At 55.0% G+C, this 27,585-nt stretch overlaps 1 protein-coding gene across 1 annotated transcript in view; it reads left to right on the forward strand.

Annotated features, from left to right (window-relative positions):
* The first annotated feature begins 6,253 nt into the window (after positions 1 to 6,253).
* Positions 6,254 to 27,585, forward strand: part of NTN1 (netrin 1) — a 46,683-nt gene continuing 25,351 nt past the window's right edge. Inside the window, exon 1 of the mRNA XM_072352245.1 lies at positions 6,254 to 7,486. Coding sequence (XP_072208346.1) covers positions 6,463 to 7,486 — 1,024 coding nt within the window. The 5' untranslated portion in view covers positions 6,254 to 6,462. The remainder of the gene's footprint in view (positions 7,487 to 27,585) is intronic.

Genomic DNA, 27,585 nt, shown 5'->3' on the forward strand with positions numbered 1-27,585 from the left:
AATGCACATGTTACGACGGATGGACCGGCAGATGGCAGCAGGGGACAGAGGGACAGCGGGTCCGCACCGCGCTGCGAGGGGCGCGGCAGAGCGATGTCACCTGAGGTCTCTGCTGCGATAGGAAAGGTTTGGGGCCATCCCGCTGCCGGCACCAGAAACGGATGGTTCCGGCAAAGGAGCCGAACTGGGAGCGGCAGGGAACATGAAGGGAACGGGACGCGTTTTCTGGAGGGATGTGGATGAAAGGATGATGGGGGAAAGAGAACCGCGAGAGCAGCAGCACCTCTCAGACCTTTTGGAGGTACCCAACAGAGGCTGCTCATCTCCATCAGATCCAGCAGCTCTTGGGGAAGGAGGGAAAGCAGAGAAGGGCAGGGAATGGGGATGGGAATGGGAACGGGAATGGAGATGATGACAAGGATAGAGATGGAGATGGGATTAGGGATGGTGGCAGACACAGGGAATGGCAGGCAGCCAACACGTCTCCTAAGGGTGTAGATGGGGAAAGGTAGATGTGCTGAGCTGGGAAGGCATTGCTACCAACTGTCCTCTTGCAGGAAGCATGCCAGGGAGTTGGAACCGTCCCTGGAGGAGTTCAAGAAGCATTTAGATGTTGTACTGAGGGCTGTGGTTTAGTGGGAAATGGCAATGGTAGGTGGATGGTTGGATTGGGTGACTCTGGAGCTCTTTCCCAACCTTGGTGATTCTGTGATTCCCTTTCAGGTTCCAGAGCAGGTTGCAAAACAAGACAGAAAGGTGGGGAGGTGCCATGTGAGCCTTTTGTGGCCCAAACTGGGAAGGAAGGAACAAAAGAGTTGGATTTTTTTTCTTCTGGCAGAGGAAACACTATTCAACATTTCTTGCAGGCTGCAAAAATGCACTGTAAGGGATCACACAGCACTGGGAGCTTTTGTAGCTGGACAGGGCAGGAGGGGAAGGGTGAGGGGCAAACAGGGCAGCCCTGGGTGAGGATCAGAGCAATCATGAGACCTCCAGGCAGGAGAACCCCCTGGCTGTTCTGCCCTACATAAATCCTTAAATGTTGCTTTACTCCACCTCCCCCAGGGATAAGTTTCACTCTGGTGCTCTAATTCCCATTTATTTTAAAGCTGTTCTGTGTTTGGAAAATCCTCCCAGGTCCCATCAGCATTTGCAGGCTTGGATTTGCAAATCTACATCTTTAAATGTGATGATAACAGAAGAGAGAATTAAAAGGGGAAGGGGAAAGGAAGACAAGGGGAAGAGAAAAAGTGAAGGGGAAGGGAGAAAGGGAGAGGGAAAGAAAGAGGGAGAGGAAAAAGAAAGGAAGGAAGGGAGAAAGACAGAAAGTAGGTAGGGTAGAGTGTGGTGGGTATAGATTGAATGAGGAGTGCGGCCCCCACCTGCCATATGCCTGTCACAGACTTTCCTGCTGCAGACACCAGAGAATTATGCAGCATTGCCCAGCTGAGCATCTGGGGAATTCAGTCCCTTATCTGCCTTAAGGTAGGAGGAACATGGCTGGGTTTTGGGGCTGCAGCCCCTTGGAGCAAGGCAGGTGTCTCTGAAAGCTGCTCCCAGCCATGCCCAGGGCTGACCCAGCACCTCACTGCCCAGCCAGAGCGCATTCCTGCTGCCCTCCCACAGGTTCCCCTATTAAAAGGTTATAGCCACTTGAAGACCACTTCAACCCGCTTAATACATACTTAATTATAATTAGGCTAGGATGGCTGCCAAAAGAGAGTGACTGATGTAAAGCACTCTGGGTAAGGCTTGGGAAAAACCCATGTCCTGCTGTCCTGTGGGTCATCTGGCCTTGTCACCCCTAGCTCTGTGCATGGGGACATTGCCACCCTCAGCAACCTCCCTCTGCAAACTGGGCACAAATGCTGGAGGGAGCTGTGGGGATGCACGCTGCCATAACCCTGCTCCATGAAGCACTCTGCTCCTCCTGTCCGGCCCCACACAGCCCCTTCCCACCCAGAGCTCTGCCCAGGGCTGATCTCTGCCTGACATCGGCTTAAGGAGATCAAATTCCTTTTCACGACTCTATTCTGACTCAGCGGGGAGGAAAATCCCCAACCAGAACTGTGTGTCAGCTCCATGGCCTTTCCTGGGTCCCATAGGAAATTGTGGCCTCAGGGTCTCCTGGATGGCCCCCACTGCACTCAGAAGCCCCTATACAGGCCATCTCCTTACACCAGAGCCAAAGACACACACACTGAGCTGCTGCCAGCCTCACAGTACCCAGAGATCATCCTGCAACACAGGTGAGGAGCTGTCTCCACCCCAATGGGCTCCTTTAAGGGAACATTGTGAACTTCTGGTGTGATGCAGGGCTCCAAGCAGCACTAAACAGCAAAGTCCAAAGGATGAAAAATCCTCTGCCAATGGTGGGCTTGCACTCAGCTCCCTGAGATCCAGGTAGTGCTGGGGCATTCCCAGCAGGCTGAGCTCCCAGTTGCTTTTTCAACCTGACAGCACCTCAATGACATGCCCAGTGTGCAGAATACAGCCACGATTTCCAGGCTGTTCTGCATTATTTTTTGCTGTGCTGCACCTGCACCCATCCAAATGGAATCATTGCATCTGCTGGGGAGCAGGGTTCAGCAGTTTTACCACCTCCCTGCCGTTCCCATGGGCCCATTTGGTGCCTGCACTATGACAGTCCCTATAGGGACCAAACCCACCTGCCAGTCCCTGGGCTCAGCCATAGGGTAGAGCTACTGCATGTCAGTCAGCCTGTTCTGTCCCAGATAAATCACGTATAGCACACAGAGCTTTCCAGTCTGCCGGCTCTAGAAGAGAAAATATAGTATTCCAGGGGCTTATCTCACTTGGTGGCAATTCTGGGTGTATAATTGAAATCCAAGTTGGTCATTAGAGGTTCACAGCGATGCTGAATAGCCCAGTGTTCAGTGGGCTCTGCCAGCCACGGCCAATTTACATTAAAGGCTTGATTCCTTCTACAGCCCACTTCTCAGCCCATGGGAAATCTCTCTGCTGCTTATTCCCCATTCGCAAGGACTGTGTAGGTTAGGGATAAGCCTTGCCTGGCTCTGCTTTCCCTGCTGCCAGCGCTCTGCTAAGGGTCTCAGCAGGCTGACCCGGGATGTGCCAGCCGTGTGCCCTTGGCTTAGTGTCAGCCACACCCCCATCTCTGCCTGCAGTCAAGGTGGACGTGCTGTTCCCTAAATTGAGTGATTTTTGCCTAAGTGAGAGGAGCTAAAGGTGTGCTTTCCTGGGAACCGAAGAGAAAAGTGGATTATGGGATGAGAACCTGTAATGCGATCGAGGGCTTATGTGCAAATGATATTTGCTTGGGAGAGAAGCGTAAATATCAGAGTAGTAGTAATAACAATAACTGCCAAAGGGCTTTCACTGGAGGGATCTAAATGCCACGAGCAGACGGTGCTGGCAGGGCCACGAGGAAGCACCTTCTTGCCATATCCCCAGTTGAGCCCACCTGCCAGCACTGCAGGAGGATCTCCACAGCTCTACAAGGGCAAGGCTCGGAGTGCCAACACCTGGGCCAGAGTGGGACGGGACAGGGCGGGATGGGACGGGAGGTGAAGGAGACCGGGCCGAATGGGGGGCGGGGGCACAGATGAGCCCCCCGGGGTCACACCCGGTGCCGCAGCTTCGGTGTAACGCATGGCGTGGTGTCCCGGTACCCGGCTTTCAAAGATCGTTGAGATATTTTCACACCTCAAATCGACGCTTCCCCCCCCCTCCTCGCCCACCCCCCGACCCCCTCCCACACACACACCCCTCCCCTCCAGCCCCCAGGGCCTTGATTTAGCCCTTGGTAATTAATTTGGCATTTCAGAATAGCTACTGGGCTGGATAATGGCCTCATTCATCTCCCCAGCCTAATCTGAACAGAATCTGGAAGAAAAGCTTTCAGAAAGACAGAAACTGCCATTCGGCAACCGCTCAAAAGAACTGTCACTCCGAGGGAATAAATCGCTCCTGATTATTTCAACCCGGGTCTTCTCTGCCTTTCCAGCCGCTCCCGATCCCGCCGGGGGGACGGACCCAGATATTGGGGAGGGGAAGAAGAGCCGCTCGGCTTCCACCTCCCCTCCTCCAGCCGAGGGCCGGGCGGCAGCAGGGGGAGGTGGGCCCGGGGCAGCGCATTGTTCCCGAGGAGGTGGACGAGCTCAGGGATCCGAAGCGATTTGACTTTTAAAATAGGCTCCAATCGCCACATTTCCTGGCCGAAATGAAACCATTCGGCCCCACTTTTTCGCCAGGTTTCTCCCAGACAAACCTGGAGGAAAGGGCCGCTTCGCCCTGACCGTCCCGTCGGGGCTCCCGGTCCCGATCCCAGGGATTCTCCTGTCTTCGAAGCTCCGTGTTCCCCGCGCTGGTGCTTAACTATGGGAAGAACCAATCCCAAACTGGGTTTTGGGGCACGGCCCTCCCCTCCCGAGCATCCCTCGGTCGGTTCGGCCCCGGCTTCCGTGCCCCGAGGGGGGCTGCAGCATCAGAAGCGGCCCTAGGGAATGTGCTTCGATCTCCGCCGCGCTGCTTACCCGTATTTAATAGCTCGAGGGAGAAGTAATTAGAAGAAAGGCTCTTTAAATCACGTTAATGACCTCAAGAGCCATTAGAAACGCCGGCGGTTGTGAAACGCTGAATACACGCGGAGGGACGGGCGGGATGGGGACGGGCAGGATGGCACTTTGCGGCCGGGGACACCGGCTCGGCTGCGCAGAGTGATTGTTAAATGAACAGCTCGGTAATGGGATTGGAAAGCACCGCGGGCCGTGGGGGTCGGACAGACGTCGGAGGGGCACCTGCTGTGCTCCCAGGCCGCTCCCGGGTCCGCCAGGGTGTAGGACACAGAACACGCAGCGAGCCGGTGCGGAGGGGTAGGTCTCAGATACGGGTGGATGGAGAAGAAGCTCCGGGCACGGTGCACGGACACGACGCCCGTAGAGTGCAGATGGGGGGAGATGGGAAACCTCGGCTCTGGCGGGGGTAGCCGGGCAGTGCCCCCCCAGGGTGCCCCGACGGCTCCGGAACCCCGGTGAGTTTGAGGGGTCCGGAGCAGAGAGAGGGCGTCGGGAGCAGAGGGGATGCTTTCCGGGGAAGAGTTAACAAATCCCAGCAGCAACGGAGCTGCCGAGGGAGGAGGGGGGGGCGCGGGGAACGATGGGGGCAGGGAGGCTGCGGAGCCCCGCTGCCCTGCAGGGAAGGCGGTTGCATTGCCAAAGACGCCCCGCTGGGCTAGCAGGCCCGGGAGCAGATTAATCAGGCACTAATTCAATTTACAACAACCACTTTTATTCAGCTCGGTGGCAAGGAATTCAAAGCGGAGAGAGGGGCGGGCGGAGGGGAGGGGGCGGAGGCCGGCGTGGGGTTCACCGCTGCTCGGGCAGCCCCGTCCCCTCAGGCCGTCCCGTCGGGGCTGGCAGCGGAGGGGCCACGTCGCCGTGCCAGGACTCGGCCGCTTGAGTGACACGACGTGGGCAGCGCTCCGAGAAAGGGCACCTCCGTTGGAAAAATAAAAGTGCCCTTTTAATGAAGGGAAGCGGCTGCGGGAGGCAGGGGGCCGAGCAGGGCGGCCGCTCTCAGGGATGCTCTGCTGCTCCCGGAGCTCCGCGTCGGCCCGTCAGGGCGGCGGGGGCTACGAGCTTGTTGGGGGCGGGGGGCTCGGGGTCTCCCAGCACCCGGGGTCGAGCTGGGAAGGTCGGTAAGTGTTTTATTTCCCAGACTCTGGGCAGGGGCCCGCCGGGACGGGGGTCCCCCGAAAGCAGCTCTGGGCACCTGCAAGGGGAGGGCCTCGGCAGCGCTCAGTCTGTGTTCATGAGCAGCCCCCGCCGTGCTGAGAGGTCTCAGGTCCGTTGTGTCCTGGGGTCGGGGAGAAGTGAGGATCCTGCTGAGGGTGAGGTGCAGAAGGTCCCGTCCCGTCCCTCCCGGCGTCCCTCCCAAAGCCTCTTCAGCTGCCGGAGCGTGCAGCCCCGGACTTCCCCCGCACCGTCGGGGTTCAGGATGAACCGTGGAGCGGGGGGACCCGCGGCGAGGGAGAAGCCGGGCCCGTCCCCGCTCCCTCGGGTCGCCCATCGCCGTGGAGTCGGGGAGGCCCCCCGGGCTGCGTCTCACTCCCATTCCCCCCCTCCCCCCCCGCCTCCTCCCCACACACACACCCCGACGCCTGTGCGTGTCTCTGGCTGAGCCGCCAGTGGATGTCGTTGTTCTGTTCCTTGAGCGCAATGTCACTCCTTTAGCATGACCTCAAACGCGGCGGGGGCTGGGACCGCCAGTCATTCTCCGTGCGAGAGCCGGGGCGGGAGGCAGGCGGGACCCAGCCCCGCCGCCAGCGGCACTTTTGTGGGGCCGTCGCCTCTCCGCTCTCCCTTTCTCCGCGGGGTTTGGCCGCGGGGCGGGCGATGCTCCGCGCTCCGTGAGCCGCGCACCGCGCACCGCCTCCGCCGGCCGAGCCGCCCCGCTCAGAGCCCCGCTGCGCCGCGCACGATGCCGCGGAGGGGCGCGGAGGGGCCGCTCGCCCTGCTGCTGGCGGCCGCGTGGCTGGCACAGCCGCTGCGAGGCGGCTACCCCGGGCTGAACATGTTCGCCGTGCAGACGGCGCAGCCCGACCCCTGCTACGACGAGCACGGGCTGCCCCGCCGCTGCATCCCCGACTTCGTCAACTCGGCCTTCGGCAAGGAGGTGAAGGTGTCGAGCACCTGCGGGAAGCCGCCGTCGAGGTACTGCGTGGTGACGGAGAAGGGCGAGGAGCAGGTCCGCTCGTGCCACCTCTGCAACGCCTCCGACCCCAAGCGCGCCCACCCGCCCTCCTTCCTCACCGACCTCAACAACCCGCACAACCTGACGTGCTGGCAGTCCGACAGCTACGTGCAGTACCCGCACAACGTCACCCTCACGCTGTCCCTCGGCAAGAAGTTCGAGGTGACCTACGTGAGCCTGCAGTTCTGCTCGCCGCGCCCCGAGTCCATGGCCATCTACAAGTCCATGGACTACGGCAAGACGTGGGTGCCCTTCCAGTTCTACTCCACGCAGTGCCGCAAGATGTACAACAAGCCGAGCCGCGCCGCCATCACCAAGCAGAACGAGCAAGAGGCCATCTGCACCGACTCGCACACCGACGTGCGGCCCCTCTCCGGCGGCCTCATCGCCTTCAGCACCCTGGACGGCCGCCCCACCGCCCACGACTTCGACAACTCGCCCGTGCTGCAGGACTGGGTGACGGCCACCGACATCAAGGTGACCTTCAGCCGCCTGCACACCTTCGGCGACGAGAACGAGGACGACTCCGAGCTCGCCCGCGACTCCTACTTCTACGCCGTGTCCGACCTGCAGGTCGGCGGGCGCTGCAAGTGCAACGGGCACGCGTCCCGCTGCGTCCGCGACCGAGACGACAACCTGGTGTGCGACTGCAAGCACAACACGGCCGGGCCCGAGTGCGATCGCTGCAAACCCTTCCACTACGACCGGCCCTGGCAGAGGGCGACCGCCCGAGAGGCCAACGAGTGCGTGGGTGAGTGGCGACCGGGAGAGCGGGGACGGAGACCGGGACGGGGTCGGGGACGGGGCGCGGGGCTTCCCAGGACGGAGGGAGGGAGGGGAGGACCCAGCGTGGATCCGCCGGGGAGAGGGAGCGGGAGGCGTGGGGACATCCAGGGACACGAGCAGCGGAAGTGCGGGGCAAAGGAGGGGACGCCGAGGGGCCGATCGGGGACACGCGAGAGGAGCGGGGGATCGGGAGTGCAGGGATGGAAGCGCCGCAGCCGGGAGCGGACTGGTGAGGAACTGCGGGACCCGGGGACGGAGACCGGGGATCTCGGGAGAACGTGGATGGACGGCGGGCGAAGGGAATGTGGGACGGCGTGGGAAAAGAGACAGCAACGGTCTCTCAGTGTGAGGCGGGGGGTATGGAAGGACTCGGGAGCGCCGAGGGCACCGGGGGGGCGGGGGTGGCACGGCTGGAGGCACTTGGGGAGCAAAGCAAGGGACAGCGGGCGGAGGGTGGAGCAGGGCAGGGGACGTGGGGAGGATCAGCGCAGTGAGAGGAGAGGCGGAGGACAGCGGTCAAAAACCCGTTCGTGCGCAGAACAGCCCAGGGAGGCGCCGGCTGGGCCGGGGGGTACGAGGAGCCGCAGCTCGGCACGGAGCCGGGAGCGGCTGCTGTCGCTGCCGGAGGCGGAAGGTGGCCGGGCAGCTCTGCCGAACCCGCAAGCCCCGGCACGGCTCCGCAGAGCCTCCGCGGCCCCGAGCCCGGTGCAGCCGCCCACCCGGGTGCGGGAGGCGGCGGTGGGACGGGAACCGGCCCTGGAGCCGACGGACAGCGCCGGGCCGAGCGGGTGCGCTCCGTTTCGGGAGAAGAATCCGCGCCGTCCGGGCTGCGAGCGAACTCCGGGTCTGTCCCCGAAAGGAGACGGCGTGTCCCTGGGCACGGCTGGGGACTGGGGCTATTTCTCTGCACCCCCGACTGACGGCTCCCCGCCGTTCCTCGTGTTATGGGGCCGTGGCGGTCCCTGCGTGTTCCGGGGGCTCGGGATGACCCACGGCGGCTCTGAGCAGCTTCTCGGGTTCTGCACGGCTCGGCTCGGTTCTCCCCTCCGCGTCCCCGGCATCCCGCCGCCCGCAGCCGCCTTGTTTAAGCGGAACACACGGCTCCGTCTCCCCAAACATTCGCAGCTCCGACGATCGGGAACAAAAAGTCCACACACACACAAACAACACAAAACAAAACAAAAAAGAGAAACCAAGAAATCCCCAAACCGAGCGGCCGAATTACTTGGATTTTTTTTTCCTCCTTATTTTCCTGTTGTTTTTTTTTTCCCCCAAATCACAATCAGATGTGTCCCTTGCACAAAGGGTAATTTCTTCGCCGGCGCCTTCAATGCCGAGGCTCGGCCAAAGCTGGCAGCGACCGTGGGTTACCGGGATCGGGTGGGGATGAGTGCGCCCGGCCGTGTCCCTGTGCCCGGCGGTGCTCAGTCCTGGAAGCTCCGCTCCCTGTCCGGGCTCCGGCTCACGTCGGGGCGCTCCGGGGAGCTGCCGTTTTCTCAACGGCCGGGGGGGAAGGTTGGGGGGGAGAGAGGTGTGCGGGTGTGCAAACAGCGCTGAGCCGCGATTTGTCTCCGGGTTTGTCTCTGTCCGGCAGCCGACAGAGCAGTTTCGCACCGTTCTCACCTCCTGTCTCGCAGCTCAGGGCAGGTTCTTTGGTTGCAGAAAGCATGCTGTGAAATTCAGTGTCCCGTGGTCACTGTTGGGTCCCTGGGCTACCCCGCAGTGCCCCGAAATGTTCCCTGGAATGCATCTGTTCAGTCACTGTGCCAGCCCTGCACACCCATCTCCCACACTTCCACTTGATTTCCAGTCTGGTTCCCAGTTTCCAGTTAAGCAGGACTTTGTGCCAGGCTCTGCCTTGCACTCCATGCACAGGTCAGGCTTTTGCAAACGAAAATCACCGACTTTGCTTCCCTTTCATCACGGTTTGCTGGGATATGAATGTTTTGCAATGGCAAAACTACAGTAAAACCATTTTCCATAGCCCATTTCTGCTGCAGATTCCTTGGGGTCGTACCTATCAGTCTGCAACACCGACAGCAGCCAAACAACTGCATGGCCCTGCCAAGCCCACACTGCCTGGAATAATCCTCCTAGATAAAGATCACAATAAACCCATTCAGCTCCCACCCACTTGCTCATGACCATCGGCCCACCCTGGTTTCTCTCCCGAACCCAGAGGGAAATCAGCCTTCGTTGACCCTCGGGTGTCAGGTAGAGACTGGGGCTGACAGTGATCTCCACATTGGGGGGATCTTCAGCCCACAAAGGGAGCACAGACAGAGGAGCCCCGTGCTGATGGAGGAGGTGAATTCACCAAATGTGCTGAATTTGCCCCCAGCCCATCAAGTGAGAACTGGTTACGGCGTTTCCTTCCATTTTGTTCTTTTTTGGGGGGGACAAATTGAGTTTCCAAGCAAAGAGAAAGATGGCGGGACGTGTCTGCTTTGCTTGAAGATTGGGGTGTTTCCTTCAGTGAGCCCCTTTCCCCTGCCAAAACGGAACCTTTGTTCCCATTCATGCTTTTTTGGGGGCTGAAACAGAAACACGCTGCAGTTTCTGATGAGAAGTCAAAATTTCCCACGGGAACATTTCTCGACAGCCAGATTGAATTTTCCTGTATCACCTCTTGCTGCCCACAGGAGCCACATGCAGGGCAAGGGTTGGCCCAAGGAGATGTCCTCCATGGGCAGAAGGAGCCCTGCCTGCAGCACTCCGTACCACGGGGTTCCCATCAGCATTACCTGGCAAATAGCTGCTCCATGAAGAACTTGGCCTCTCAGCACAGCTTTGGCTGGGTGCCTGGCAGCCAGTGGGCTCCAGAGAGGACACGGCTTGGAGAGAAGCTGCTGCAATCACTGACAGGCAGGGAGCTCTGCTCTGTGTCCTCCCTCTCTCCTGCACAGTGCTCAGCCCAAAGCCCAGGTTGCGGCCAACACTTTGTGTCCCCCATGAGAGGAGCCTGCAGCTGGGAAAGGCTTGAGCTGAAATGCCTTCAGAGCTCGGTTGCTGGTGAGCTGGTGCAGATGCACAGAAGTGCAGCCAGGGATGCAGACTTCAACCAGATTTAGGGAAATCCATGCAATGCAATCAACACCACCCCACAATTTCTCACGGGCCGTTCATGATGCAGATGAGAACTGCCATGAAACCCTTCAGAAACCCCCTTTTCACTTACACAAAATGCCACTAGTGCATTTTCCAGCCGGCACAGGCTGAAGGAGCTTTGGGAACCATCTCCCAGCACTGTTCCCAGTGCCGCCCCAAGCACTTAGTGGGGAGATGCACCAGCACCTGCACATGGCTTTGACGTCAATGGGGTCTGCAGGTGCTGGGCTCATCTCGGATTTTGGCCCTGTGTTATGCCTGGAGAGCACTGAGTAATAATGAGTGTGGCTGTAGTGAGAAAAAGGAAACATATTGTGTGTTCAGATATGGGATTTGGCACCCAGCACATGGAGCTGGTGTCAGGCTGCGCTCTGTGGTGTGCATGGTGGTGGGATCCCAGGCTGTGATGTGTCTGTGTCAGAGTGGTTTGTGAGCCAGACTCTTCCCCTGCTGAAGGGAAACTTCATCTCTAGGACTGAGAATTGCCAGAAACCAGGCTGCTGCATTCCCAAAGGGAAACTATGGGCAGACCTGGGGTGGACCGCTCTCATTTCAGTGGTAGCTCAGGGAGAGATTTGTGGACAGTCCTACCTATAGAAGCCTCTGGGCTCCCCTCCATCCTCACTATAGCCAGGGAAATCAAACCCTCCAAGGCCTTCCCATTCCCACTGGCCACTCAATGGGATGAGGAGACAACTGGTGCTGACAGATGTTCCCTGGGGACACCGAGGCAGTCCTGTGCCGTGCTTAGCCCTGCTTGTCTTAGTAAACTGCAGGCTGGTTTTGGAGTGCTCTGTACCCAAACCACCTGTTACATACAGAGGACACAATGGATGCTCATCATTCCTCATATCCATTTGTCTCATTCCCCTGTGCCTCAGTTTCCCCTGGCCATGAGACCAAAGCACGGCTGTGTGTGAAGGAAAGGTGTGAAGCAGCAGCACAGAATTCCTGCACTCCCCAGCAGCTGGAACACAGCCTCCATGATCTGCACCCTGCTCCCATCCCTATGCCCAGCTCTCATGGGTCATTCTGCATGGGGAATCACACTGGGTGCCGTAGCCATAGAAATATGAGCCCATAAGCAACCGAGACTCCCATTGTAGCCTCCCAAGCAAGCCAGGCATGGGCAGAGCTTTCTCACAGGCTTTTCTTCTCAGGAAGCTTAAAGTTAAACTGATTTCCAACAGAAAGGTTTTTACACCAACAAACAAACAAACAAAAAAGCGCAGTTAAGGCTAAAACAAAACCAGGCTTGGCACTCAGGGTTGGACACTTGCCTTCCCTTGAGCTTGTCCACGGCTAATCTCTGCCCTTCTCTTTCTGGGCCAACGCATGTCATCCTCATTCAGCCAGCAGTGTCCTCGCCGTGCAGACTCCCTGTGACCGCCTGGGGGGACGCGCTCCCAGCCCTGCAGGGCGAGAAGCACACAGCCCTATGGAAAGCTCTCCCAGGCTCACACCTTCCTGCTGGGCTGTGAGTGCCTAGGATGTTTGTGTTGCAAATGTATCATAGAATCACAGGACGGCTGGAGTTGGAAGGGACCCTTAGAGGCCATCTGGTCACACTCATTGCACTGAACGGGGACAACACAGCTCTGTCAGCACTCAGAGCCCATCCCCTGGCCTTGGGTTTGGGGTTGTGATGGGTTTTGTCAACCAGCTTTGCAGGGTGGAGGAGGTGCAGGTCAGGGTGAGCCCCATATTGCTGTCAAACTGCAGAAATAACCCCAAACCATCCCCAGGACCACCAGGTAGCACAGTGAGCCTCTCCTAGGCAGCACTTACAGCTCTGCCTGCAGAGTCAAGCTCTTAGCAAGCAAGGGAGCTTCACCATCCCCAGGCTAGACCCCATCTGTCTCTGGCATCTTCCTGACTGCACCGAACAGCAGCACCCCAAGCACACAAGGGATGGACACAGCCTGAGCACACAACACTTCTCCCTTCCAACCATGTGCCAAGACATCCCCCAATGGAGAGGTGGCAGGCAGGCTCTTAAGGAGATCTCTCTGTAATAGCTTTCATTTATAGGGGGATTAGGATGCCCCGGGGACTGATAAGGAGGCAGTGAGGCTGTTCTAATGTCAGCTTGCAGCTTGCTGGGGATGGAGCTGTGCGGCTCTGCCACACACCCCCTCAGCTCTGTGCTCCTGCAGGGAGGGAATGTGGTGTTGTAGGGAATATCAGTTGAGAGAAAGGGTTCTGAGCTGGGAAGGCATGAGGACCTGTGTTGGAAGGGGGCAGGGATGGGGGAGGCACGCAGCTTTATAGATCTGTGGATTTATGGATTTGTTCCATCAGTGCCCAGAATTTAAGAACTGATGGAGTGACCTGGAGATTGCTGTGTGCTGGGGATGATGCTCAGCTCCCAGGGTCTCCTCTGGCACAGGCAGTCCTGCTGCACTGAAAGGCACCAATAGAGCCTAGACTGCTGCTGTGCCCTTCCTGTGTGAAGTTACCTTTCCACTGCCCTAGGAGATTCATCATTCCAGAGTGCAGTGAGCAAAAGAGCAGGGGAAAAACCCATTGCCACATGCTACACACAGCTCCACAGGCAGAGACAGTGCAGGTGAGAACTTCAGTTTCACCTGGAAATGGCAAACACAGTGTGAGAAGCAGCAGAGCTGGGCAGTGAGGCAGGCTGTGAGCAGCTGAGCTCTGCGGGGTGGAGTGGCACGAATCCATCCTGACCTGCAGCAAGGAAGTGCTGGGATGGGAAGTGCTTTCTGGTTGCAGAGAAACTGAGCTGCTGCCCATCTGCTCTGCCCCACCCCTGCCCTTATACCCCCCCACACACACCTTTGAACACTGGGCTCATGAATTCGGGTGGAAAGATGCAGAGCTCGTATCACCTTCCCCGTGTCACTTCAACAGCTGATCCCTATAGGGCTGTGTGCTGTGGGACCACAAGAATCATCACCATCCCTGCTTTATTTCAACCAAATATGACACAATGCTTCTGATGGGTAAAAGGGATTTTTGACACCCAGCAGCCCAGTGCAGCACCTCGGTTCGCTCCTGCAGGAAGATAGTGGTGAAATGGGAAGATGGGAGAAATGGGGTGCTTTTATAAACCTCCCTTTGCAGTGCTGAGCTGCAGCAGAGCATCCTCAGGATGCAGGACCCCCCAGCCCGGCTGTTTCCCCATCAACCCTCCCATCCTCTTGCAACAGGGAGTTGGTTCTGCTTAATGTCAGATCGTACCGCGATTAACAAAAGCCTGATGAAATGAAATCACTTTGCTTCAAAGCATCCCGGGGAGGGGGAGCGTCCCTCTGGCAGCAGGGACGGCCGAGCGGATATTGCAGGCAGCCTGCTAGCCAGCACTGCGACGCGCACAATTGGGCTCTGACAGTGTGAAGGCAAATACAAACAGCAGCTTGTGTTTGCACACAAAGGCTCTGTGCACCAGGATCCCCAGCCCTGTGCTTTACACCCTCGGCTCTTGGGCAGAAAGTCCTGAGAGGGTGGGAGGGAGGGAAACACTGCTGAATATTTAGAAATGAATTGAACTGTGCAAACATGCCGCGGGGAAGCTCGCGGTGCAGCGCTTTGGATCAGCTGCTCGCTGGGGTTGGAACACAACCGCTGGGCTTGAAAGGGCGACTTTCACGCTGAAGCAAAGCTGGACAAAAGAAGATAAATGAAATGGGCTCCCGGTGGGGTTTGGTTTGTTTGTTTTTGTAACTCAGCTGATATTCCCGCGTGGTTCAGCCCAGCAGCCCGTTGCGTCCTTTGCACGCTGCTTGTAAATCAGAGTGGGCAGCAGCGTGGGGCAGGAGGGGCTGCGAGGTTATTGGGGGTGTTGTGGGGCAGGGAGTGATATCAATTCATCACACAGCCAAGTGTTGCACATTCCAATTGTTTTTGTGGAGCTGTGGGTGCTGGCAGCAAGTCTGGGGGATGACCACTGGGACAAACCGTGGGTACCTGTGGGGATGGCTACACCCTGAGCCCCAGCTTTGGGTGAGGAGCTGGACTTAGCTGCTGCACACTGTGATGGACTGCAGTCTGGTATCACCATCAGATGGCCCTGGTATGCAGAGCAGGGCTAACAGCGCACCTGATGCTCGCTTGTTTTCTAAGGCAAAGCCATGCTCAGTGCAAGCCTGTTAAAAACCCATCTATTCCCAGGATTCCAGTTAGCACTGTGGGAGCTTAGCAATCCACTGCATCATAGTTTTGATCAAATCAAGCTTCTAAAACATTACACAGTGCTTAACCATAGCATTCATTCCTCCCAAGCCTCCGTGGAGCCACCAAATGCTCACGGCGATTTGGCAAACCCACCCCTGCAGCAATGCGGCCTCCCCCCACCAAGGCTCCACTTCAGCACGTTCCACCCAATCAATAAAGAAACCCCATTGCCACAAAACCCCAGACGGGCTGTCACGTGTGTAGGGCAGCCAAAGAAATCCCCATTGGTGACCAATGGACGTCCCCAGGAATGAAAGGCAAACAATTTGTCGGCAGCCCACGCACTTGAAAACGAATGATCCAAATTATTCAGTGAGTCTCCCCGGATAGTGAATCCATTGAAAGGGGACGGAGACGAAGCCATAAATTATTCATTACTGAGCAGAGAACGAAATGCATATAATCATAACAATAATAATAACAACAACGCCAATAGCGGCAGCTCCGCTAAGGGAAGCGGGGAGGCATGAAGGCACGCAGACTTTGTTTTTCCTTTATTCCAGCAGCCCCTTGGAGCAGCTGTCTGATATAAAGGGATACAAAGCGGGTGTACATTTGGAATTAATGCACCTATTGCCAGTTAGTAGGCTGGCTTGCCTTGACCAGGGTGATGCTGTTTGTGCTCAGGTCCTGGGCAGTGAACAAGTCCCATTCACTCACATGCACTGCTGTTGGGTTGCCATGTGCCATGAGATCTGTTCTTTTTCCACCCCTGGGACCTGAGGTCTCTTTATGTCACCTGCTACATGGGGTCCCCCCTTTCCCTGGTGTGCTCCCCATGGGGATCTGGGCCGTACAGAAGCCCGAGAGGCATTGACATGCTCCCACCGTGTCTCACAGCACCCAGCTACCACGCTGGCATGACAATGAGTTCCCGAGGGGCTCGGCCGTGGCACGCGGCCATCTCCTGCTGCTTTCCCACCGGTGGCCCTGTGTTGGCAAGGAGGGGCCGTGGGGTCCCTGTGCTACCAGTTGGCTTCCTGCACCTGCTCACCTCAGATGCATCCCACTGCCGTGTGCTCATTCATATACAACATGCTGGGACACAGCAGGTCGGAGCAGGAAGGAGTATCCTCAGAAGTGGGGTTGGATCCCACTGGGAGCATCACTGTGGTTGGATCATGGAGCACAAGGATCCCCACTCACAGGGAGGGGTCCCTGGGGTGCAGTGCAGCTATCAGCACCAGCCATGCTTTGGTGCAATAAACCCATGAGAAGTCACAGTTTTTTGGCTTTGATTCTGCCCTGGGCTATGAGTGTCAGCAACCAGAGGCAAAACCAGTTGCAACCCATATGTTCACCTTTTAGAATTAATTTCTCTTGGTAGTTTCTGTGTAATTACACAGCATTGAAGGCTGATTATATGCTTCCTCTTGTGGGCCACTAATACCTCCACTCCAGCACCAGAGGTGCACTTTGCAGCCTGCAAACCTACAGCCTCCAGCACAATGGGACAGCCCAGGATGCACCCCCTGCCCAGTGTCTCTGGTCCCCTGCTGTGTCCTTGGGTGCAGGTCCCAGCCAGCAGCAGGGCACGGTGGGCGCAGGACATGGAGCACTTACAGGAACCACCAAAATATGTGGGATGTCACTTGTGCTGAGCAGGGCCAGAACCACCAGCTATTGCAATTGCAACAGATGCTCTCCAACAGCAGCTGAGCAGAGTGGCTCGTCTCCTGAGCAATAACCTAATTTATATCTCATAAGACAGTTTTATTCTCTGAATTAGTGATGCTGCTGGCCGTGCAAGCAGCGGCTCTGTGTTGCATTGAGGATGCAGCCGTGCTCCAGCTTGAGTCGGAGGGAGTGGAGGGTCGTAAAGCAGATTCTCACGGCGGGTTATGGTGCCTATAAAATTAGTCCCGTTAGCAGCCGGCTGCCCATTGAAACGAGCAATTTAAGTGGATCACAACAGCATCCCCTGCCCTGACCCCACTGCAGCTTCTGTGAAATAACGGAGTTGGGCTGGATGAAATGAGTAGAGAAACAGCAATGGCTTTGCTTGCGTCCGGCTCAGAGCTTTCAGCTGCGGCATTCGGGTTTGCTTAGTTATTTCTGCCTCTCCAGTGTCTCAATTCAAACTTAACGGAGAGAGAAAGCAAGCAGGAAGAGGAGAAATGATTTCCAGCTTCTCTGCTTTGGATGAAGCCCTGCTTTCCCCCTGTGTCATTTGTTCTCCCATCGGGGTTTCGGTGAACCGCCAGCAGCCGCTCCGTGCTCAGATCCACTTGGCTGGGGGAGCGCAGCCCCGCCGCGTGCACATTCCCCCTCTGCGGGAAGCACTTTGTGTGTCACTCCATCACGTCTGAGCTCGGGAGCTTAACACAAATCCTCATGCTCAGACCCAGCTTGAGCCCTTTCTGCCGCAAAGCGCCGGCCAAGGCACCGGTCGTTGTTAGGTTTCAGAGTGAACGCTCCCTCACAGTGCAGGAGCAGCTTGTCCTGTATGCCAGTGCCACCCCATCACTATTGCAGTGCTGCTTAATGTCACCTGACATCCCCAAACCTCTGTTTTTGGGAGCAGGGAGACAGCACGAGGTCTGGCTGAACAGCCCTGTGGGTTCCCTCCTGTGAGACAGCACCCTGAGAGCTTCATTTTTGGGAAGCCTTAACATCCCCGGCTTACCAACCGCTGAAAGAAAGGTCAGCTAATCCTCTGCAGAGTCTGAATGAATGCGGGCCCAGAAGTGAGATTACTAAAAGGGGACTGGGAGGCTGCATGGATACAGGGACCCTTCCCATAGTCAGGCATTGCTTTCTAAAGAAATGCAGCTTTTCTTTCAGTCCCCTTCCCCTGGGAGGAGGGGTTGTGCCCCCAGGCCCCCTCCCCCAGCTGCAGCCATTGCCTTTGGGAATACCCCAGCACAGCACAGGGAACCTCAGAGAGCTGAGTGCAGCCTGAGGATCCCCACTGGGTACCCTGCCTTGGTTTGGGAAGAAAACCCCAAAAAGCAGGAAACCTGCACCAACCCCTTCCCCCCCAACACACACACACCTCCTTGTGGTACCTGAGCCCTGGGTGTGGGGTGATGCTGCCAACCCATGGGTGTCAGGCAGTACGGCCATATCTGTATCCTCACTACCCATAGCCATCCTCACCATCCAGCACCCACTGTGCCTCAGGTCCTGGCCCTGCAGGAGAGTGGGCTCTGTGCCCAGGGCCATGTGCTCAGCTCCCTCCTGGGCTTCACCCCCCTGGTCCTTTGTGGACCCCTGGGGTGATGACATGACAGGACCACTAAGGGTTGTTTTTTCTCCTGCAAATCAACTGTCCTCTTCAATGCTGGAGGAGATGAATGCAGGCAAGGAGCAGCCCCCCAGGGTGTGGATGCACTGCGATGAGCCATGGTAACCTGGCTACAAGTGTGACAGCGCAGACACCCAGACCCCAAGCCTCCCTGCCAGCCTCCCCAGAATGGGTATTCAGCCCACAGGGTTTTCTCTATTGACCTTGAAACACTGTTCTGCATGGGAGAATTTTCTTTCTTTCTCTCTTGGTAATGCAGAATCAAATGTTTCTGTCAGATCCTTTCGCTACCCCAGTGGCAAGCTGGTGGTGGAGCAGGGGGCTGCTCACCCACTGGTGGGACTTCATTTAAGCAGAGGGGATCCTTTTTCCGCATGTGACAGATCCAGGGAGCTGCTCCATGTCCACACACAGAGGTCCTGGTGCCGTCGCCTTCTGCACAGCCATCAGGTCCTGCCCTGGTGCCTTGCTGGGAACAGCTGATAGAAAACATCCATCCTGGCAAAGTTCTCTAGGGCTGGGTTGAAGGCTGTGTGTGATTTGGTGTTGTAATAGCAACTGTGGGCACAGCTGTACCCATCTGTTACAGGAGACTCCCGGAAAGCCTGGAAATACTTGAAGTCACCCCCAGCAGGTGACATTAGCAGGCAGGGGAAGGTGTGGAGGTGACCTGCAGGGCTTGGCATGGTGCTGCAGCCACCAGGCAGAGGGAGCACAGACAGTCCCTTCCCATGAGCAGGGCAGGGGAAGAGGAGCAGGGCATGGCTGTGCTCACGGTCCCTCCCACCCCAGCCCTGCTGTGAGCACATCCCAGCATCCCCATCCGTCCCTCCTTCCCTTCACAGCTCCCGCTACGCAGTCGTTGCCCCCAGCTATTCAGCCGCTCTCCGGATCATTAAGCATATTGAGCCATACTGGTCCTGTGACTGGTTAATTAGTAAAGAGTTGACTAATTAGTTAATCATGTTTACCGAGCGCTTTGAAAATGCTCACTGTTATTATTTTTAATTATGAGGATGCCCCGGGCGCCGTTCACCTCCCTGCATGCCAAGTCCTGCAAGGCTTGAACCCTTTGTCTCTGCCACCCAAGCCTGGTTTTAAGATGGGAATTTGCCTCTTATCCCCTGGTTACCAGGTTTCTTTAGCAGCCTCTTATGTGGGATTTTAGAAAAGTCCCTGACAAAGTCTCCGTATACCCTGGCACACTTAACTTGCTCTTTCAAAGCCATCTCATCCACTAAGGAGGGAGAACTGGCTCTTGCAGAGCCATACACAGCGATGGCTTTGTGCACACCTCACCCTGTATCTCTCTCCTGAACTTAAGGAAAAATCAGCCAACAGCCAGACCTGTGCCCCATCCCAGGCCATGGGCACCCCAGTCCCATCCAGTGTGTGATGGATGAGCAAAAGAAAAGGGAACTGCTCGGGAAGGGACAATTTGTTAGAGGGAAGGAAGAGGAAATGTGCTGCAAAGATTTCATCTGCGGAGAAGAATGCGAGCAGGGTTTGTTAGTCAGGGAAGAGTCTTGGCATCACTGAAGAATCAACAGGTCTAATCATCTTGGGGCTTTCTTCATTCGTAAAAATGTCATCAGCTCGTTAAGCAATGTCATAAAGAGCCCCAGTCACCCCTTATCGCTGTTCAATCTAAAGAGGAGGCTTCTGGCCCCAGCTGCAGCAATAAGACCCACCTCCACTGTGTTCACAGGGCGTCTGGATCTGAAAGCAGACAATAAGCTATAAAAATCAGATGGAGATGCCACAGGAGTGGGGCTGGGGAATGCTTCTGTCCTCATGAGTTGATCAGGAGCACGCATGGCCATCCAAGGTTTGCTGTATGGGCATGGCATACCGTAGCTTCTCAGTGCTGCTCCTTCACCCAGGAGCCTGCAGTCCCCTTTCTGCAGCTGGGGAATCTCCTATTATGTGATCCTAGAATGCTTGCAGGGTGTGCGTTTTCCAATTAACCCTTGCTTTTGAATGGCTTCTGCCATCCTTGCTCCCCATCCCAAGCTGATGTGGTTATGGTGTCATGGACACAAGGGTTGGGAAGGAGCTCTGAGGTCTCTTGTCTGGACTGTGGAGGGAGTAGATGCTCAGTGCTGCTGCAGGTGGAATAATCCAATCATCTCCTGTCCATTTGCCCTTTAAGAGAAGTGGGTTCTTCCAGAGGTAATTCAGAAGCATGTGTTTTCCCCACGTGCTCTGAATGACCACCTTGGAAATTCTTCCCTTCATGACCAAGCAGTTGGGAATCTAAGTGAGCATCAGATAAAATGTCTGCAGTTAGAGGGGATGAATCTCAGCCTTGAGATCCATAACTGCAAACTGGCTGTGGTGCTCAGCAGAAAGGACCTGGTGCTGCTGGATCGTATCTGCAATGTGAGCAGTATCAGAGCCACTGGGAGGTGTTTGGGTATGGGGAAACCATGTGGCAATAGATCACAGCACCAAAAAATGGTTTTCTTGTCATTAGTATTAACAGCACATAAGTGGTAGCAATAATTCAGCATCATCTGAAACCAAAGGGGCTGAGGATGCCCCATCCCTGGAGGTATCCAGGGTCAGTTGGATGGGGCCCTGGGCAACATGACCAACTGCCTGATTTAGTAATCAGCATCCTTGCCCCGAGCAGAGGAGCAGGAACTGGATGATCCCTGAGGTCCCCTCCAACCCAAACCATTCTATGATTCTGTGTTTGATTCTATGAATCCATGATCCTATGATTCTATGATTCTATGATTCTATTATCTTCTTCTATGGATCACATATCTGGGACATTTTCAAGTTGTTTTCATGAACTAACTGGTGTTGATGAGGGGCCTACAAGTGGTAGGGATGGTTTGGAGCCCAAACCTTTGATCCTCCATTGTGCCACACCTTGTCTACCCACTCACAAGAAGGCTCTAAGTTCCTTCTGGCCCTGTTTACACTATGGGTCCATCATGCTGATCTTCAGTCCTCCTGTCCTCACTGTCCTCTGGGAGCTTTTCCTGCAGCTGTGGAGTCCCAGGCAGCCTTCCCTGAGCTCCCCATGTTCCTGGCACTGGGATGGGGACAGCTCGCTTCCTCCAAGCCCTCCTGGGGCACAGCTCAGCCTGGCCAGCTGCTGCCTCACCATTTCCACCCAGCCTGCTAAATTTCTCCCTCATCAAAAAGAAAGAGAAGCCAAGGAAGTTTGGAAGGGAGGGGAGACAAACACATCTGCACCTGGGAAATGTCATGTTTGGTTTTTCAACTCCAAATGGGCAGCGACAGCAGCTCCGTGGGGGTGTGAGCAGGGGGAGCAGTGCAGATTTATGGCTGTGGGTCACGCTTGAGCTGAGCCAAGTATTCTGCCTAGCATCAGTTTTATGAAGGAGATGAAGTGCAGAACCTCAAGTGCAGGCATCCTATTAGAGGAGAAACACTGGGCGAGCAGGAACAGGGAGTGCATGATGAGAGGCCATCCTGCCCCAGCTGCAGACTGGGTTTCTCTTCCAAGCCTGCATTTGGGCAGTTTGGAGATTGCAGACACCAAGCTTGTCCAGGCTTCAGCTGGTCCACGGTTTGGTGCCACGAGCCCATAGAAGCCATGTCCCATAAGCTTCAAGCAAAGCTTCAAGCAAAGCGTCTGGGTGCTGAAGCGGACAGAAGTCAAGAACTACCCTCTTTCAAAACAAAATAAAATCCGCAGCAATTCACAGCTCTGCAGGAGGGAGTAATGTGAGATGGAGAACAGAAACCACTTAGACAACTCCAAATTCAACACCCTTTTGGGCATTGAAATTACCACTCCGAGGGGATGTTGTAGAGATTGTCACAACAGTGCAGAGCATAAGGACCCAGATGATGCCAGGGCTTCCTTTTCTGGCTGGAACCCAGACTAAATTTCTTGTGAATTAAAATCCTTGTATAAAAGATTAAGCAAATTTACCAGAAAGTCACAGTTCTCAATAAGATAAATGCAATGCAGAACTTTCTCATAGGCATGGGTGGATTATCACTTCATCGCAGTCTCGTACTGAAAGCCATATTTCAGCTGGGCTTTGACATAATATACAAGTGATGCAATGGTGCATTGTGACTGTAAGGCCCCAAATTGCCTTCTTTGGCAACGCCTTTTGATGTACCTCTTCAAGGATGGGCGGCGTGTCCTTTCCTTTCCCATATGTTGCAGTGATCAGCAATGTCTTTGCAAATAGTAAGAGACTGTCTTTAGTATTTTGGTTGATTCTCCTCCATCCAATGCTTTCAAATTGAGGCATGTGATATTCTTGACTGACAGCTTTGCTGCCGCTCCATTAGACGCTGTGGGTTTGATGTAGCTATTGGAGTGGGGGAGTTTCTTCCCTTTGATTCAGTCCTCACGTCCACTTTGGCAGTTATCAGCTTGTGAATCTCTGCAAGAGGCCCCTGGGAGTGGAAAGGATGAGATTCAGTGGAATACACTCTGGTTCTGAGTTTTGAAACCTGGTTCTGCAGTTTCTGCCACAAGAGCAATACTTTGGCACTGCCACGTCAAGATGCCTAGAGATGTAGAGCTTTACCATTCACCCTTGGAGATGGAAAGAGGAAAAACTCCTTCTTTTGTGTTGTGTTTTGTGGGGTTCAGTTGGTTGGCACTGTTTTCTTGTGAGATGAAGTGAAAACTTCTACTGGGGTTGGAGGAAAGCAGTAGTGGGCAGGGCAGGAGGAGGCAATCCCATCAGCATCACTGCTTGTTGGTCACTGATGGGGTGACATGTCTGTAGCTGTTTCCCAGTTGTCTCTGGACCAGAGAGAATAATAGTCATATCCTGAGCAGACCAAAGCCTGGACCTAAGATCTGCCTGAGTTATGTGTTCTGATCACCAAGAACACACAGTAGGGGCCAAAAATTCATTCTGAGTGTATTTTTTCCTGGAGCTGCCCCTAACCCCTGCTCTCCTACCAACTTTGATACAAAAATATATAAAATCTCGTTATTTGCTTATGGGCTTCTAAGGGCTTGCTCCAAGCTGATGGAAGAGCTGCTGGCAGTCTCTTCTCCAGAGTTAATTGAAGCTTTCCCATTGATCACAGAGGGAGCAGGGCAGATCCCCAAGTGGAAAATACCAGGATGTGGTTTCCCGTGTTCAGGAGAAGGCTTCTTCTCTTGCCATGTCCATCATAAACAGTGCTGGGCCTGAGCAGTGCCTACTGCACAGACGCAGATGGCACAGCACTCCATGTGGCTCACGGAGTTTCCATGCTGGCTGGGAGACTCGACAGACTGGTTTTATTTTCTGAGGAAGCCTTAGTCAGAGCTCTGTTCCCTCCAGCATCACTTTCTAGATTTTGCTCTCCACACCACTGTGGCTTTTTGTCAGCATTGCTGACCTACTGGCTCACGAGGTCAGCAAAGACATTTATTCAGAGCCTGTCAAGGGCCTCAAAGGGTGGCCAAGAGAGGTGGTTATGCTCCACCAATGCAACTGGAATGAGCAGTGATTCTTTTCCAGCCTGGTCAAGGCAGTGATGGTCTTCTAATCCAAGCAGGGTGGGCAGTGACGGTCCTCCAATCCAACCAGGGTCAGCAGTGATGTTCCTCCAACCAGGCAAAGGTGGGTAGTGATGCTCTTCAATCCCAAGAAGGGTGGGTAGTGATGTTCCTGCAGACAGTCCAGAGGGTGATGATGCTCCACCAGAGGCTGTGACTCTGCAGCATGGTTTGAGCCTGGCCAAAAGCGGGTGGTTTTTGTAGCCCCTGACTCTGCTTGTCAAAGCCCGGTCCATATAGTGGACAGGGAGAGGCCATGAAGCTGGGAAACTTGTTTCTCATTTCAGGGAAGGAGGTTTTTCTTTCTTTCTCTGGAATGGCCGCAGTAGTAATTTCTTGATCCCCTTATTGTGGATGTGAAAGCTGCACAGATTTTGAGAAAAACTCAGCATTGCGATCTCCCTGTACCCTTTTGTTAGAGTAAAACAGCCAAATCCACAGTTGGAAAGTTCAGTTGATGCCACAATCCTGTCCTCATAAGAAGGAGCAGAGAAGAGTCACCTTGGTGTCCTCGAGGCACCCTTCTTCCACACGGCCTTTGAACCACCTCCCTTGCAACCACTGAGAGTGGGGCATGGGGAAGCATGGACATTTGTGGAGCAGAATGCTCTGTGGGGACCTGAGGGGGTTTGTGCAGGAGGGGACAGATGGAGCTGAGAGGAACTCAGTCCAAATCAAACAAAAGGAGATGATTCGTCCAGCACTTGGAGCAAGCTGTGGAGCTTGCATTGGATATGGAGATGATGGAGGTTTGTTTGGCTTCCAGGGGAAGCAGCAGGGAAAAAGAGATAGGTTTTAGCATGAGGTAGAATGAGAGTGGATCAGAGAACTGCTCTGATGACATCTAGGGCTTACCTGACTCCCATTGTCTTTGTGCTACTAGGAGAAAACTGAGCATTGTCCAGACACCTTGGTATCGGAGAGGGGCCAACAGCCCAGCCTTGTTCCTCAGGAGCAAAGCTCAGATGAGCACCATAAGGCCAAAGGAAGCTCTCATAAGGAGGTCTATCATGGCAGATCACAGGGAGTCCCTGGGGTGGTGCTGAGCCGTCTTTGTGCCTCTGGTCCCCTCAGCCTCTGCTGTGCAGGAAACCTGAGCTTCCCTTCCCCATAGTGCTGACATGGAGTCATTGACAGGTTGCTCTTTCATCCACACCATCCGCTCCCCAGGACCCTTTCCATAGGCATTCTGAATCCCACAGATTGTCAATGGTGGCCCGGAAAAGGATGGACCCCCTCTCAGGGTATGCAGGGTTTGGGGAAGCTGAAGGTCTATTCAGCAGATGAATGCCTCAAGCCAGCAGGTGGGACACAGGAACTCTTAATCCCAAATCATTTTTTTTCCCATCGGCGTCCTTTATTTTATTTTATTTTTTGTTGTTATTTTGTTTGGAATTATTATTATGACGGCCAGCAGCGAGGCGTGGGCTCACCGCCGAGGAGAGTGATATTATTCGCCTCCTTTTGTGCATGTCACCATGTTTGAATTGAGAAACAAAGGCGAGCAGCTTGTGCCTCCTGTTGGAAGCCTTCCTACCCCGCTGGGGATCCGGGACCTTTTCATCTCAGCCCATACACTGTGTAGGCTTCTGCTTCTTCCCATCTTTAAGTCTTTAGTAAATATCATGAAAGAGAAAAGAAAGGCGATCCGCGGGGCTCGGGAGTCCTACCTTCCCTGCTTTAAAGAGAGGGGAAAAAAAAAATAGAAAGTGGAGATTTAGCTTCATTTCATTATTTTTCATTCAGAGACTGCAAAGAGTAAATATTATTTAGGCCCGTTTTGCAGGCTGGGGGCTCTTTGGAATGGGGTTTGGGGTTTTTTTTCTGCATATACCCAAACTCTGGGGAGATCCAGAGCCATCAGGAGCAAAACCCCTCACACCCCACAGCGGAGCAGGAGCAGGACGAACAGGGCAGGCTTTGCACCAGTGCTGGCCCAGAGGAACACACCTCATTGCTAATAAAGGAGCTGTCTGAAAACATCCAACTTCTTCTAATTTACTGTTTCAAATTGGATACGAGTGCTTGGAGAAAACTCTTCCCTTCGCATGAAGGTTTTGATTATCTGATGGAAGGCAATTCAAAACAGGACAGAAATATTTCCCTATTTATTCTTTTATTATTATTTTTTTGTTTTAAATCCAAACTTTGGGCTTGGCTCGGCTTGTTAAACCCCAAACAAAACCATCTCCATCTGAAATAAATCCAGAACTGCTTCTATTGCATTTCGGTTGGAAAATGGAAACGCTTCCCCAGGAGCCTCCGAGGAAGGGCTCAGCCCCATGATTGCTGTCTGTGGCACATATACTGTGCGACTGCTTGTAGGTCTGACACCCAGGGAGGTTGGCAGAGCCGCAGTGTAACTTCCTCACTCTGCTCTCGGGATCCAACAGCAACCACAGTTGCACAATCCCTTGTTGTTTCCTATGCAGAGGAACTTCATGGCAGTAGGTTTCTTGGCACGGATTTGGGGGATGGCACTTCTTTGTATGGATAATGATACTCACATGCGGTCGTTGCTTGCTTCTTGCTCTTTAATGCTTCCTTTTCCCTTGAAGACCTTTCCAGGCCAGGTTTTTTGTAATGTTCATGTGAGGTGTAGGGAGGCTGTCTGCATCCCCCCGATGGAGTGCTGGAGGGTGGCAGAAGGTCTGGGTGGCTTCAGGTGGCTCAGGAGACCACTGGAAGTGTGGTGATTTTGCAGTGATGGGGTCACCGTCCCACCCTCACCAAACCCAAGCCTCAAAGCAGGCACAGGGGGAACAACACAGAAGCCAGCATTTGCCCAAGCAAATAGCTGTGTAATTAGGAGCTCACGGAACAACAGCCGGTTCCTAAGAGCCCTTGGAGCAGGAGGGCTTCGGCTCCCTGTGACTCTCATTTTCAGCCCCTTGTTCAGCTGGCGTAAGCCCAGCTCCCCGCTGGTGCAAACAACCAGGGAAGAAACAAATTTGCTGCCCCGAGTGCTTTGAACAGTTGCAACGTTTTGCTCCACAAGAGCTCAGGAGGAGATCGGTGCTCACTCTGCCATCACCTGGCCGTGGCCACCGAGCAACGGCACCATCCTGCAGGAGATCCACACTGCTGGGAACAAAGCAAACCGTGCTGACTGCAGCTGAAATAAGTTTGCCTGGTGTCACTGGGGTGACTTCGAGCCGGGTGTGTGGGCGAGGGATCGTGCGTGCATGCTTGCCAGGCACGAGGAGCTCTGAATGGCTGCTCTGAAGGCTTGGATGCGGCTCGCCGAGCTCCGCAGGTTCCCCGAGGACTCCAATAATTGGTACATTTGGTTTGCTGCTCCTCATTATTTCTAAGTTTTCCAGCTCTAACGCCAAAGGAGTCTGTATTCTATGTAATTATTACTCAAAACTTTGAAAACATTAAGTAGGAAAAATAGGCCATTAAACAACTGAGGAGCAAAGTAACAAGTGTGAATTATGGCTCTGCCCCGTGGTTTGACTGTGATGGGTTTGTTCCACCCATGGAGAGATGCTGGAGAAGGGTAGGTTGAGTGGGTTGTTTTGCTTAATCTCTCTGCTGTCAGAGCTGCCGTCCCCAGAGAATGCAGATCTATAGAGAAATGTGCCTGCCCTTTGAAACGCAGCGCACATGCCCAGCTCCCAGCAAAGGACTTTTGTTCCGCTCTGATTTATACAGTTCTCTGGGGCAAAGAGAAGTGGCTGTCATGGTTGCAGGGATTACTCTCTACTGGAGGGAAGGGTGGGCTGCACAGGAATAATTTGTTCTCTTGACAGGGCATGGAAAGCTGCTCCAACCCCCCCGTCCTTCCTCATACGGGATGCTGGGCACCCTTTCTGGGCACATTGCAAGCTCCCCCAGGGCAAGCATCTCTTCGTGAGGCTGAGGTTCCTCAGTGCTGCCTGAGTGCCAGCACTGCCCACGGCTCAGTCCTGTGCCCAATCACATCCTGGTGCTGCCATCCCAGAGCAGCGCTGGCGTGCTCAGGCATGAGGCAGAGCGCTCAGTTTACCCATCCCTGTGTCACTCGCCA

The sequence above is a fragment of the Excalfactoria chinensis genome, chromosome 17 (genome assembly GCF_039878825.1).
Source record: "Excalfactoria chinensis isolate bCotChi1 chromosome 17, bCotChi1.hap2, whole genome shotgun sequence".
NCBI classification, from domain to species: domain Eukaryota; kingdom Metazoa; phylum Chordata; class Aves; order Galliformes; family Phasianidae; genus Excalfactoria; species Excalfactoria chinensis.